Source organism: Gadus chalcogrammus, chromosome 5 (genome assembly GCF_026213295.1).
Source record: "Gadus chalcogrammus isolate NIFS_2021 chromosome 5, NIFS_Gcha_1.0, whole genome shotgun sequence".
Taxonomy (NCBI): Eukaryota; Metazoa; Chordata; class Actinopteri; order Gadiformes; family Gadidae; genus Gadus; species Gadus chalcogrammus.
Window position 1 is genome coordinate 7648574 of NC_079416.1, and position 14044 is coordinate 7662617.

Genomic DNA, 14044 nt, shown 5'->3' on the forward strand with positions numbered 1-14044 from the left:
TAGAGGGCCCAAATTTCACACAAACGGCATCCAAATTTTGATAACAGTTGCCCAGTTGGTGACGTATGGTTTACTAGTGACATGCCTGAACATGAACGTTTTAAAAGAATCAGCCATCATATCACATACTTTACTATTCATGTTTCCCAAGTGCACACGAACGGTCGCTGTCAGGAACACGCATAAGATTGAGCCTCATCACTGGTGAGCCGTCTCGTTATCACCAGAAGAGTGAATGCGCCTTCTGTATGTCTGGTGTGCGTTTGTGGTCACACGTGGGCTATGGGAGTAAAAAAATATATAGTGTTGAGAACAAAGACGGAGGCAAAGTTTTGTAGTAATGACTCAACCCTTGATTTACCTGAAAAGGGGGGCTGCTGGGATAGGCGTTGGATGCCTTCTGTGACTGTATGCAGTCAGTTATTTTTTTTGCTTTCACAAGCAACCAGTGAATAGTATAATTCAATCAAAAATAAGGCAAACATTATGGCTTGTGTTTTTGCAGCAGGTGATACAACTTGTGTATTTCAAACAAAGCACAACACTGAAAGTAGGGCAGGGTGAAAGACTGACTGGTAATTAATATAGTGCCTTTATTTAACACTTACAAAGGCAGGCTGCGTCATTTTAAAAGCCAGAGTAGAATCAAAACATGCCCTTAAAGTACGAGTGCAAGACATCCTAGGACCTGTGGTCAGAGCCAATATAGATATTAGAGAATATAATATTATTCAAATTATTATTCCTTCATAAACACACATCAAGGAAGTGTTTACAATTAATGGTAGCTATGAAATTGCTTTGACTGAGTGGTTATTTAGCTGTGAACGAAACTCGACGTTCCTGATGATGGCCTATTCATGTGTAACCCTGGGGAATCCCAGACAAGAATAATACATGTAACCCTAAACCAAACAGAGTTGTGCTTTACTCTTCGTTGATCCAGTCCATGGAGGCATCATGAGTAGACCCACAGCCAGAATCATGCCCTAAGAAAGAAATATATCCAAAAGGTCATTAGTCTGGTCATGTTTTAGTTAAAACCAGGTTAAATCTATTCAATTTATGAAGAGCTGTGTGTATATAGACCATGATCAACTAGGGGGCACCCCGTTTGAGAGGTCCATCTCCTAAGCATAGTTCTTACTCAGTTTTTCTTTGCAAGTGTTTTCATGGTTGGATCCTTACTGGGAGGAACCTCGGTGAGTCTGCAGGCGGAGCGCTGGGCCTGGCCTCTGGCCTTGCGGGCCTTCCCCTTGGGTGGCTTGGCCTTGGATGGCTTGGCCTTGGGTGGCTTGGCCTGGGGTGGCTTGGCCTGGGGTGGCTTGGCCTGGGGTGGCTTGGCCTGGGGTGGCTTGGCCTGGGGCGGCGTGGCCTCCACCTCCAGCCAGAGCGGAGAGTCGAGGCTGGGGGTCGTAGCGGAGGAGCACTTGGAGGAGGACGAGGAGGAGGAGGAGAAGAGGACCAGGCTTCGACAGCGTTTTGCCCCGTGCCCACATAGGGTGCATTGAGCAGGAGCCGCAGAGGGACCCCGTGGAAGGCACACCTGATCTCGCTGGCCGTTATGCCGCCGGGCGCCACTGTGGTGCTCCGCCCTCTCTCGTTGCCACAACAAGTGGGATGGCATGATGGCGATCACCTTGGAGTGGGGGGAACGACAGAGGGAAGCTCTCATAATACTGGAATATATTAGATGAAAATCTCAGGTAACAATGGGTACTCTGAAATGAAACTCTGAAGTACAGAACTCCCTTCAACTGGGTTGGTTATCTTTTAGCTGATACATTTAAATGACACATTTACTGTGGCATGCCTACCTCCTCGCAGCAGCGCTTGCTCACGACACCTCTGTATTCCATGCGAGCCCAGAGTTTGTCGCGCTGCTTGAGGAAGTGTGGGAAGTGCTTCCTCCAGCTACTGCCCAGTGCCCAGGGGAATATCTCATACTTGTTCTCCTCCTCATCCTCCTCCATGGTGTTGGCAAGGTAACTGTTATGTAAGCATCTTACTTCAGGCTCTGCTATATCGTCCAAAAACTTTTGAAAAAAAATAGCTATCCTGATGCTGGAAAAACATCTAATATAATAACTTGATCAACAGGTCAAACTTACAGAGCAATGAAAAAGTTTGTTCTGTTGTGTTCACCGATGCTGAAGTCAGCCCGTTTGAAGTAGATAAAGGTCATGGCAAGGAGATACTAGTGAGCCAGAAGCAGGAATACCGTTAAAATCTGTAGATTGAGATCCCAATACAGTTTTAGAAGGAGTTTGTTAAGAGTCAAGAGTTTGGCAAGTACCTTGTCTGTGACTTTACAGCAACAGTCCCTGCACAGAAAGTCTTGAATGAGGACATCATCTGCAACCAAACACATTAATTTGTGATTAGGTCTACCACAAGATGAACATTTTAAATGGATCATGTTGTAGAATCTATGAACCTACATTATGGACATTTGCCAAAACAGCTGTGATTGAGTAAACATTATTTCATACATTATCCACGATGGGTTAAGAATCCAGGATACAAAGGTATGATGACCAAAATAAACAGGAAATGTAGGGTATTGAAAAAGAACATTCATTCTTTGTAGTAGAAAAGCCATTCACCAAAAATTCTAAAGAAGGCGGTCATCTCCTCTCGCTGTACAACAAGTGTCGCCCCCGAGATAACTTTGGCACGATACAACTCATGTTGACACTGACTTGGCTGGCTCTTGCCTGCTGGACCCTTTTCAACTTGTTGATTGGGTCTTTTAAGACGGAGACTTCTCTTGATCTGGAGGGAATATGCATTGTTGGGCTTGGTGCGTACGGTTACCGAGGGCGGGGTCTGGCACAATCTCAGTGTTTGTTTCTTCATGCTGCCTCCGTTTGGATCGTTTGTGGTAAAAAAAACAAACAAACAAACAAAAAGGTGTGCCCTTTACCAACGAAGATTGTTTTGTTCTGGAATGAGATAAGGGAGAAATTAAATTGAACCTGTTCACCAAGAAGTTGAACTGAACGGGTGTCATTCAAAGTGAGTTAGTCACACGCTTATGATTTCTGCACAAGAGCATCTCAAACAATAGGTCGCGGTTTGTTTTCCCGTCACCTGTCACCGAGCTTTCTGCCCCGTCAGCTAGTCGGCTAGCTGACGTCAAATAAGACAGCCACAGATTGTAAAGCACATGTGACAAACAAAGGCATTTGCTAAACGATTTCATTTAGATACAGTACAATCTTTTTTCATTATAAATGCCTTGAGTGGTCATCTAAGCCCACATGTTAACTTTTGCGTTCTGGGCCACACGGCTAACTTAACCACTTGGCAAAGCATCAGAGCAGTTACTGGATATCAAATTTACGTTCTTACCTTTGCTCTGAAGGTTTATAATGAACGCTGTGGTTCTAGGGGGTTTAAATACGGCTAGGTATCCCAAGTAGAGACCATTGACAAGTGCGGTTCCCTATTATAGCAGTGTTTGGTACCTGCATCTACCAACGTCTGGTCCTCGTGCGTCTATGTATGTGTGCGTGCGTCTCTCTTGCGCGCGAGAGCTCTCTCTCTCTCTCTCTCTCTCTCTCTCTCTCTCTCTCTCTCTCTCTCTCTCTCTCTCAATACATAAATACTATTAATGGTTATTTTGGTATGATGAAAAAACAAAATATATATCTTTCGGTTAAACGTTTTTAACTTTAAATGATTTGTCTTTCTGTCTTTTGTCTTTCAGCCAACTGGGGGATTTTTTCTTTCCCTTTCCGAGAAATGTGGGTGTGGAAAGAAAGATTTAAAATGCTGAACCTGTCCGGTTTCACTATTTCCTCTTTGTCCCACATTGCGAAAGCATCACTCTTAACTGTACAATGTTACTGCAGGTACATTTGCTCTTACTGATTTGGGCTCTTTCAGTGGGCCAGCTGTCATGCTGTGATTACTCTGGGTCTATGTGTGGTGCCCGAGGTCCAGGGGACATCATCATTGGAGTACTAAATGCCTGCCACTCTAAGGTGGCGAACCTGGAAGGGCGAATTCAAGCAGAGAGATTCAACTGCACAGGGTAAGCCTTCAAACAAGTTTTTGTTTATTTCATAGTCTTTATTTCCTTTATTTCAAATAAAGTTGATTGCAGATGCAAAATCAGACAGATAGGTGTTAACAGTCTCACATGCAGTTCATATAACAATAGTTCATAAGAAAATGGAGTTGGTTGTTCTTTGTTATAATTGGTATAGGCAGCTATAAGGCATGCTGCACCGTTTAGAATAAAAGCAAGTCAATGTAATTTAAATGATATCCTAGAATATGAAATAAAAGAAGCCTTAAAAAAAACAAATAAACGAATGTGGAATATTACGTCGCCCTGTATTATGTTTTATATTTATTTATATTTCCTATTATTACGATTTTGCATAAATCACTGATGTTATTTATACATGTATGTTTATACTTACCTTAATTATTACAGCCATGCTTGCATTTATATGCTTAGTTTGATTCTTTTAGAGGCATATTTAAGGGTTGAATGCAAAGCGTTTGTGATTGTAAACTATGATATGATCAAAACAAGATGAGATTACATAGCATCATGCTATCATCAAAACTACTGCTGACAGCTGGGAGAAAGGCGAAATGTAAACATTTCTAATTCGAACGCATTCTGCATTCTCATTCAGGTTTGACTTGGAATCATTTGTGGAGACCTTAGCTGTCATTCACACGATTGACACAATCAATGACTCTGGCTTCCTTCCTGGCATCCGTCTTGGCTATTTGGTCTGTGATACATGCTCAGACGCCAGCAAAGGAATCCAAGATGCCATCCATATGTTGGCCATCAACCAAACCAAGCCTTTCGGATGTGACTTGATAGAGCGACCATTAGTTAAAGCAATCATTGGGGCACGTTATTCAGAGGTATCAACTGCTGTAGCCAGACTTCTGGGCCTCTATATGGTTCCCCAGGTGAGCATAAAGTGCAAACATAGCATCTTCTCTCAATTTAATTTGTTTTCAATTGTCACGCAAATAACCACAAAGTGTTTCGGATTCTTTTCAAGATAAGTGCCACGTCATCTGCAAACACTCTGGACGATACGTTACGATATCCGTCCTTTTTGCGCACCATACCTAGTGACGTGCATCAGACCCACGCCCTGGCCCAGCTCATGGCCCATTTTAAGTGGAACTGGGTGGGTGTCGTATCCGGTGATGATGACTACGGGAGAGCCGCTCTACACGACTTCTTAAAATATGCAGAAGATGCGAATGTTTGTGCGGCCTTCAATGAGGTCATACCGCATTACCTGGACCACCCTGAGAGCAAGCAACGGATTGACGAGGTTGCTACTCACATCCAGTCCTCCGACGCTCGGGTGGTTCTGCTCATCCTGAAGGGGCAGCTGGTGGAGCAGCTTTTTAGGGTGATGATCAGCAAGGGGATCTCCAGGACCTGGATTGCCACTGATTCCTGGTCCCAGTATCAAGCGGTGGCTGAAATGACTGGGATCAATACGATAGGAGACGTCTTTGGCATTCGGTTCATCACAGGACCCAACCCAGGGTACGAGCATTTCCTCACCAACCTTTCGCCTGGCCCGGGGGCTGTGAATAGGTTCATCGAGGAGTACAAGGATCTGAGGTTTGAATGTACTCCAGAGGCTCAACAACACCAGGATTGCCTTAAAGATAGACCTGCAGACCAGTGTCCATTACCTGACTCTCTGAAGCTGAAATCGAAACTTGCTTGTGTGCTACCAGACCCTCAAAAAGCAAATGATGACTTTTTGGCTCAGGCTCCTGATCAGACGTATGCTCATAGATTGGCTACATGGTCAATAGCGTTCGCTCTGCGATCACTCCTCCAATGCAACACAACTACATGCCCCGGAGAGCGGGACTTTAAACCTGGCAACGTATGTATTTTTCAATACTAATTTGGTAATGGGAAGACTGACATAGTGCAGGTTTAATCTTGTAACCTTAACATATATGCGTTATCAACATTTCATCAAACATATGTCTTTTGGTTTCAGCTTCTTCTTGAAATGAAGAATGTAAATTTCACCCTTGACAAGAGGCAGTTTTACTTTGATAAATCTAGCCTTGCAACTGGCTATGAATTAATCAACTGGGTTAAGAGACAAAATAAGAGGCATTTTGAAGTTATTGGAGGGTACAATGTGACGATACGCACTCTGGGTATTGAAGAGAAGACCATCGAATGGCATACTCCAAACAAAACGGTAAGACTGGCTACAACATACTGGAGTGACTTTACATAGATAAAGTTTTTTCTTTCTTTAATTGCAATGTTTGTAATATTTTTATATTTTTTATTCATATTTTTTCAGATCCCTGAGTCAAAATGTTCACAGTCTTGTCCACCTGGAACATTTAAAAAAATCTCAATGATATCCTGTTGCTACAACTGTAGTGAATGTGAAGAGGGATCCTTCACCAATGATTCTGGTGAGAATATTTTTGTGCATTTATTCTTATGAAAAATACAACCATACAAAATACTAAAACAACGTTTTTCTTTACAGATCTTCCCAACTGTCTAAAATGTCCTGGGGAAACTTGGTCCTTGAGGGGTGAGAAAAAGTGTTATCAAAGAACTGAAAGTTTCTTAAAATGGGACGATCCCTTTGCTATTTCCTTGCTTGTTGTCACGGGGATAGGACTTCTTTTGCTATTTTCCATATTTGTCATCTTCCTGAATAAGCGTAGTAGTGTCATTTTCAAAGTGGCAGGTGGAGAAATTGTCTTTGTTATGATGGCTGGGCTAGCAGTTAGCTTCGGTGCAGTGGTCTTGTTTGTTAGCAAGCCTACAGATGAAATTTGTAAATCCCGCCAAACTGTGTATGGCCTTGGTTTTACACTGTCCGTCTCTTGCATTTTAGTCAAGGCCTTTCGCACCTTTCTTGCATTCCTGTTTGACATGAACCAGCAGCATATGCTGAACAAACTATATAAACCGGTTGTCATTGTGGTGTCTGGCACTGGAATTCAAGGCCTTATTTGTACTTTCTGGTTGATCTTTGATGCCCCTAAAGTTGACCAAGAAATCTCAAGGCAAAGCATGAAGATTGTGTTGCAGTGCAATGAAGGATCCAACTGGGGATTTGGCATCATGCTCTCTTATATTGCGCTGCTCGCCAGCATCTGTTTCCTCCTTGCCCTCAAAGGTAGGAAGGTTCCACAGCGCTTCAATGAAACCGGTTACATCATTTTCAGTATGATCATCTATCTATTTGTGTGGGTCTGTTTTATCCCTATTTATGTGACCAAAATTCAACAGCGCCCTGCAGTGCAGGCCTCTGCCATTGTTGTATCCAACTTTGGAATTATTTTCTGTCATTTTTTCCCAAAGTGCTACATGATGCTTTGCAAGAAAAAGCATGACACAGACAGACGGTCATATTTAAAAACTGTACACAACTTTTCAATCAGCACAATAAGCAATGAACTGTCGTATACCCCTGATTCTGGGCACGGATCTGATGTAGAAAATTCATTTGAGAAGTCATTTTATATAACAGATGCTGGGGCAAGCACCCCAAAGTCTTCCAGGGCCTCTGCTATGACAATGAAGGCGGAGTCCCATAACACTGGCATTTCCTCATCAAATCAAATAAGGCAACGGCTGCGAGCAAAGTCCCTTTGAATATTACTCAGAAACGGAGTATTCCATATTATTAATCTGAGAATTCCACTGAAACTACGTGTACTTTTCTATTTACTGCTTGGCATTAGCTGTGTCAGTAACAACCAAAATCGTTTTACTGCATGGTAAACAGAAAACATACACAGGAAAAAAAAAACATATTCCTCCTCAGTCATCCTCAATCTTTAAAATTTAAGCAAATAGTATTATCAATTCTGTCTATAAATTAACTGAAAATACCTTTAAGATACTGTGGAGGATTGTATCAATCAACAGCCAGTAAATATGTTTTACCATCATCCTGTTATTAACCCCACTCCCTGCCAAAAAACTCTATCCCTCAACTACTCTTGAGGAGTTGTGTTTTATGATGAATTAAGGAGGAATAATAATTGGAGATCAGGCAGGATTAACAGGAAGGAGGGCAGAATTTAAGTAACAATGGAAGGTGTTTGTTCTGTGTATCCTTCGTAAGCCCACAAATAAAGTGTTGAACATTGCAACTCTATTGTCTATTTTCGACATCGGACTGTAAACTCTTCACTGGTCAATAAACAACATAATTTCATTGTGGTGGGTTTTCTTTGTCATTGTACCATAGCAAAACAACTAAATGTGGCATGGCAATCCGTTTTAACACCTTTTCATTGTAACTTTGTAAATAAATGACTTAATGACATGTGTAGCATTAAAAAATGCAATAACAATACATTTGAACCAATATATTAGGTGGCACACATCGGGCCCCTCAACATAGTGGTTTTGTATTTTATTTTTTATGTTACACTTACAAAATCAACACATTAAAATGACTGCTACCCAAAAAACCTGTTGTTGTGCCCTGTGCCTATAGATAGTGACGTGCAGCCAGTCCTCATTACCTAAATGGGCTTATAGTCTTAGAGGTAGGTGAGTTGCACGCTTTAACGTGACATATGTGCACAGCGAGGGGTTAAGTAAAAGCCTCCCTAATCCTTTTAGCTGCGTGTGCTCAGCCAGGCACACACAGATTCTCTGTGTTTCGGTACATGCTTTATTGAAATATTAAAGGAATGAAAAACAAGTGATGAGGAATAATATATGGATTTGCTTTCCTCATCTATGGATTCTCAGCAGAGACATTGAAGACAGCGTTATCAGTTTATTTTCTTTGGGGGACGAGCTTATGTGACGCAGAGAGCATGGAAGGCTGAACAACCGAAGCCATCTGAAGATGACAGAGCCAGCAGGTGGCTAAGGACCTTGTCAATTGTTTTGGGCTGCTCACAGCATGTTTTACCCTGCTGTATTGTGACCCTACCGTGAGAGAACCAGAGCCTTTTGTGCATACAATGGGCTGTTCTCCATCAAAAGGTAAAGCTTTTGGGACTTATGGCTCCTTCAGGAGGGGTAGAGCATTGCTACCCGGGACAGAGGATGCTAGTCCTCGAGACTTCCAGTGTGTAGAGTCCAGAGATTTGTCCGTATCAGCAGATGGAGAAACGAAAGAGAGAAAGCCGGTCAACGGCCCAGCCCAGTCATCGCAGAGGGAGCCTCCGTTCTCGCCGCAGAAAAGGAGAACTTGTTTGTCGGATCCGCCTCAAGAAGTGGTCCATTTGGATATTTCAGGAAGTCAAGCAACAAGTAACACTCCGGCGGCGAAGGGGAAACAGAAGTCGGTGGAGAAAGATACGACAGACAAAAGATTGGCCAAGAAACCAAAGAAAACTAGTACAGGTGTGAAACCTGTTAAAAAGGAGAAAGCGAAAAAAGTAATTCTCTCAGAGCAGAAGGTAGACTTCCCAGAACCTCTGGTGAAGGCTCACCAGGCCGCTTATGGTTTTTTAAACCCAAGTATAACTAAGTATGACATTCTACTGGGACTCTTGGAACAGGCCACACAGACCCAGGTGTCTGTGCAGCCTATGGCCGCTTTCATGCTCATGCGTTATGAGGAATTAAATCGTGGCTTGGAAGCAATGGCTTACGAAGGAGAAAAACTCCTGAAGGAAAACGGTGAGCATCTGGCTTGGCCATGTCCAACGAAAAAACCCTCATCTTCTTCTCCTGTGAAGCCAGCCTCTGCCGACGTTGACCCCCCACCAGATTTGCTGCAGCAGCTGCTCCAGTACACCACACAACGGATGCAGAATGTGTGCCAGACTGTTGGGGGAATTGGGGATTCCGCTTTGGAGGAGGCTGTGGAGTACTTTGCATCGCTCTCTGAGCTTTTAGAAGAGAAACTGCATATCAAGCGTGCAACGGATGCTAGGCTAATGCAACTTCTCACACGGATTGAAACAGCCTCGCTACGTAAGCCTGGACCAGAGGATTCGGCTCTCTTTAGCGAGGACAGTGGTATTGGGGCCGAGAGCGAATCCCTTGCTGGATCTGAAAGGCGGCTTAGGAGAGAAAGCTGTGAATCTACCGAAACAAATAGAACTACTAGTAGCAGTCCCATTGGGTGCAACGCAACTACTAGGAACTGGCGTTCGAGTCGAAGGCTTGCAGGTAAAAACAGTTTGAGTGGGTCCCTCACGTCCATAGATTCTACGTGTACAATAATGGCCAAGGAACTAAATGACACAGAGTCAATCCTGGGTTCGTTCTCGTTGGACTATGGTGAGGAAGATGACATAGATGGTGTTGGGGATGCAGATGTTGATGACAGGGATATGGTGGTTAGAAGGCGAGCTAATTCATCTCCTATAGACCCATCACAACGACCTCGACGTCTCGCACCAAAGCGCATTGAAAACCCGCGTAATGTGGAGATGACTTTAAAAATGAAAGACGCCATCAGTGGCCGTATTCAATTTGTTCCATCGCAACATGCAATTTCCAAAACTAAGGTAACAGGAAGCCCAAAACATAATGGAGAACAGTGGAGGGAGGAGGATGAGGAGCGATCTTGTAAGAGACCACAAACTGCCGCTTCTGGTCGGAGGGCAGCAGTACAAAAGAGCCAAGTGTCCAAACAGCGACGCTCTCAGTCTGCAGAGTCTCTGAGGAGCAGGGGTGAAGACCAAACTCTACTTGAGTTAGAAAGAACCCAAAAAGTTCTCAATCAAAGGATAGAGAGAATGAGCAAGGGAAAGGCAGGATCAAACACCAGAACGGTTCCATCCCAAAAAAATCTAGGAACCTCTCCAGCACAGTCTCCAGCAGCAAGTCGTAAACAAGGTCCATCAGTCAAGAACAACAATGTGCAGCCTCCTAAAGAAAAGGCACACTTGATAACACAGCCCTGCAAACACCAGGAGACAAGCTGTGTGGATGAGGATGACGAAAAACCAGCCGTCCAATCATCCAAGGGTCCGATAAAAGCTACTCCACCACCAAGCCCTCCATCATCACCACGACCTTCATCCAGATTTTCCAGAGGGCGGAATTCTGTCAAAAAACTGATCGATACATTCAGTAAAGGCAGGGAGCAATATGAGGAAACCCGCGTTTTAGGACCTCTCAAAGGTGTCAGAAAGTGTGGCGTTCCTGTCATGCCAGGCTTAGGTAATATTGAGGCCGTTCTCAGTACTGGAATCACAAGCTGTCGAGATGAATCAACATTGAATGATAAAACGGATGATTTAGATCTTGACAGTCTTCCACCACCTCCACTAGAGGTATTAAATGACAATTCCTTTGAGGGGGCTCACCGTTTCGCTTCATCAGATAATGGATCAACAAAAAAATGTAACTCACCTGTCGCTAAGAGAGCTATTGTATCACGGTTAAGGGCCTCAGTTCAGTCAGTCACAGTGCTGCCATGTAAAGGGAATCTGCCACAACTCTCCAGGGTCCCGCTCGTGATGAGACCTGACACACATGACACAGTTACGAAGATGGAGCCAGAGAAAGCCGTGGCTACCTCCACTCAAAAGCAAGCTAAAAAGATCACTCATCTGCAGGAATCTTCCGAAACGCATTCTGAGGTCTCATCAATAACTAATTGTCATTCAGGGCCATTTCTCAGCAACGCAGCAGCCTCACTAGGAGAACAAAATTATAAAAGACAACCAGATCCGGAGTTCAAAAGTGTGCCTCAAACCATAGTTAGCAACAGCCAACCATCTGTCACCACACCTTTGTCCAGGGTGCGAATGCTACCGTCAACACCTTCGGTTCCAAGCACCGTGCAGCAACGACTCACTAGTCCCTGCAGTTCTAGAAAGCAGCCTATCCCTGCCTCTTCAAGCAGCCCCCCAATCAGCCGGAAGCTTCCCACTCCACCGCCTGTTCACAGGAGACTCCCAAGCCCACCTGTTACATGGCGAAATGTTCCAAACGCGGCCTCCTCGTTTCCTTTCAAGGCACCGTCTCCACCAGCCTCACCGCAAGTTCAGAGATGGTCGAGGGCGAGCAGCAGCTGCAGCAGTAACGACTCTACGTCTCGGCTGACGGGCAACGCTTGCTCTGTGTTTGGCCTCGCTTCCCCATCTCTGTTTGAGGCCCAGCCTTACTCAGTGCCTCAACCTCCCCAAGCATGGACCTCTGCTGGGGGTTCCCCTCATCCGCGCCCTTGGGGAAGCCATGCACGATATCCTGTAGCTCTCCGAGGACCGCAGCCTTTTATCCGGCGCTGCCATTCAGAGCGAAGAACAAGTCTGCCATCTCGCTCAGCTGTCAGCTTCTCCATGGCCCAGAGCTGTGGGAGCGAGCCATCCTTAAATACACAGGGGTGAGTGATCCATTGCCGTCTTTGCCCCGTATTGCATAAATGTTCTCATATTCTCAATGTCATCGTCCCAAAATGACAATATGTTTTTGTCTCGGTGGGATGAATGAGTAAACTGAAGGAGAACTAATAACATGCATCCTATTCATTGATTTCTGATCACAAAATGGTCAAAAAAATAAACCTAAAAACAAATTGAGTAAGTTAAATAATTCAATAAATAACTATATTTCACAAAACACTATTAGTAGCAGTAAGTTGTCCTAAAAGCTAATTCATCATGTGTCGATATTCCTATTTTGTATATTCCTCAACAATTTCTACAAATTGATTCTGCTCCATAATATACCCTAACAGACATTAGAACAGACAGTTAGGATTTGTCTTGTGTATCTTAGGTAAGGTTGAAAGATTAACAACGCTGTATTCAGGTTAACTTCAGCACTTACTTATTCTACCCGACATGGATACCAGCAGCATGTGTATGAAAACCGCGAAAGGTCAACAGTCACGTGTTGACTTGGAATCCTATATCCCCTGTTAAATTTGGCTGATTAAAGGTAAAAACAACATAATCTCATAATTACTTTAGATTTGCCTGCCTATTCGGAAAACAGCTGACTTTAATTTTCCATATTCCTTTTGTTGCATGTCAACTCTCCAACTTCTGTATCTTTTTAATGATTCATGATTTATTTCCCTCAATTAAATCCCTTTGAGTTCACGTTTATAGTTGTTCTCCAGCCCCAGTATGATCTGAATCTACAGTAATCGTTCTGTACATGTAGTTGTTGGTTTCCTGGGAGGGATTATGTCTTCCATCTCAGGATGAAAGTAACCAACCGTGGCTGTGTTTCTCTCACTGGCTAATCTCTGTGACGCATTTAGCCTGAGTCTAACTGGCATGGCCCTACCTGGCCCTATTCTCTAATCTACCGTAACCACGCCCTTCCCTTTTTTCTCATAGGCTGGGGGATGAAGCTCCCAGGGAGGATGAATTGTGGAGGAGCCAATCAGATCTGCGTACTACCTCACGCTCTCTTACTCACCCTGATCTATGCATTGTGGGTCAGTCCTTACATCGAGTGTGAAGGGGTTGGTAACGACCAAGTGGGATTAGGGATTAGCAGGCCTCTCAAAGGATTTCTTGTTGTTTTGAAGAAAGTTATCCCTTTTGTTTTTTTTGAGAAAAACTTTTCTCTTAACCTTACTTCAAATGTTTTTTTTAAATGTTTTTGTATGATTTTATACAATGTGTGTGCATCTGTGTGTCTTTGCGTGAATATATACACAGAAAAAACACATACGGTACAATACAGTACATACTGTATATATTTCACGTTATGAAAACACTCAATACATTGAATGTCTGGCCTTTTGTTTTTCTAAATATGGCTAGGTTAAACTCACTGCGTATTTGATTTAATTGATCAAGTAGAGCCTGTGAATATTTTGGATATCTTAATGAATATTTCTGTCTTTATTGGTCTACTAATACAATGTGCTAATACATTCTTCTAATGAGAAATTATTTGTCATAATTTGTTGAATTTAAAGACGATTTTGTTTCAGGTAGTTTTTCCACGTCCCTACACATTTTAAAGGTAGTGCCTAGAAGTTATTTTAATTGGGATCAGGCGGTGTTATCATTTGATCATCCCAGATATAGTAGAGTTTGTTTTAAGTAAGTCTTTACTGGGAATATAATAATTTATATTAACCATAATGGGTATAAACCACAC

The 14044-nt window shown here is 43.3% G+C and overlaps 3 protein-coding genes across 6 annotated transcripts; 2 read left to right on the forward strand and 1 right to left on the reverse strand.

Moving 5' to 3' along the window:
* Nucleotides 1–427: 427 nt before the first annotated feature.
* Nucleotides 428–3520, reverse strand: spdya (speedy/RINGO cell cycle regulator family member A). 3 transcript variants are annotated; one of them, XM_056590981.1, is made up of 7 exons: nt 3355–3520; nt 2718–2945; nt 2297–2355; nt 2112–2197; nt 1818–1989; nt 1189–1639; nt 428–989 (listed from the first exon to the last, which is right to left on the reverse strand). In XM_056590981.1, the coding sequence occupies exons 2-7, from the start codon at nt 2857–2859 to the stop codon at nt 928–930; spliced, it is 972 nt and encodes a 323-aa protein (XP_056446956.1). In that variant the 5' UTR covers nt 2860–2945; nt 3355–3520; the 3' UTR covers nt 428–927. The 3 variants fall into 3 exon arrangements, with proteins under 3 accessions (XP_056446956.1, XP_056446955.1, XP_056446954.1); XM_056590980.1 differs by having other exon boundaries at nt 430–989; nt 1148–1639; nt 2607–2945; XM_056590979.1 differs by having other exon boundaries at nt 434–989; nt 2607–2945.
* LOC130383001 (G-protein coupled receptor family C group 6 member A-like) lies at nt 2771–8445 on the forward strand. Of its 2 annotated transcripts, XM_056590978.1 has the most exons (7): nt 2771–3018; nt 3858–4039; nt 4656–4944; nt 5040–5894; nt 6015–6224; nt 6333–6450; nt 6528–8445. In XM_056590978.1, exons 2-7 carry the CDS (start codon nt 3927–3929, stop codon nt 7646–7648), a joined length of 2706 nt encoding a protein of 901 aa, XP_056446953.1. In that variant the 5' UTR covers nt 2771–3018; nt 3858–3926; the 3' UTR covers nt 7649–8445. The 2 variants fall into 2 exon arrangements, with proteins under 2 accessions (XP_056446953.1, XP_056446952.1); XM_056590977.1 differs by lacking the exon at nt 2771–3018 and having other exon boundaries at nt 3741–4039.
* Nucleotides 8446–8979: 534 nt separating this feature from the next.
* On the forward strand, nt 8980–13494 carry pcare1 (photoreceptor cilium actin regulator 1). The gene is made up of 2 exons (XM_056591347.1): nt 8980–12305; nt 13270–13494. Exons 1-2 carry the CDS (start codon nt 8980–8982, stop codon nt 13391–13393), a joined length of 3450 nt encoding a protein of 1149 aa, XP_056447322.1. The 3' UTR covers nt 13394–13494.
* The last annotated feature ends 550 nt before the right edge of the window (nt 13495–14044 follow it).

Excerpts from the sequence above, each read along its gene's own strand:
- pcare1 (XM_056591347.1), top strand. The coding sequence starts at position 8,980 with ATGGGCTGTTCTCCATCAAAAGGTAAAGCTTTTGGGACTTATGGCTCC. Across the intron at positions 12,306-13,269 it reads CCATCCTTAAATACACAGGG|GCTGGGGGATGAAGCTCCCA; the intron begins GTGAGTGATCCA and ends TTTTTCTCATAG.
- spdya (XM_056590979.1), bottom strand. The coding sequence starts at position 2,859 with ATGAAGAAACAAACACTGAGATTGTGCCAGACCCCGCCCTCGGTAACC. Across the intron at positions 2,356-2,606 it reads CGCCTTCTTTAGAATTTTTG|ATGATGTCCTCATTCAAGAC; the intron begins GTGAATGGCTTT and ends GTTTGGTTGCAG. Across the intron at positions 1,990-2,111 it reads ACAAACTTTTTCATTGCTCT|TTACCTTGCCAACACCATGG; the intron begins GTAAGTTTGACC and ends CTTACATAACAG.
- LOC130383001 (XM_056590977.1), top strand. The coding sequence starts at position 3,846 with ATGTTACTGCAGGTACATTTGCTCTTACTGATTTGGGCTCTTTCAGTG. Across the intron at positions 5,895-6,014 it reads GGGACTTTAAACCTGGCAAC|CTTCTTCTTGAAATGAAGAA; the intron begins GTATGTATTTTT and ends TTTTGGTTTCAG. Across the intron at positions 6,451-6,527 it reads ATCCTTCACCAATGATTCTG|ATCTTCCCAACTGTCTAAAA; the intron begins GTGAGAATATTT and ends TTTTCTTTACAG.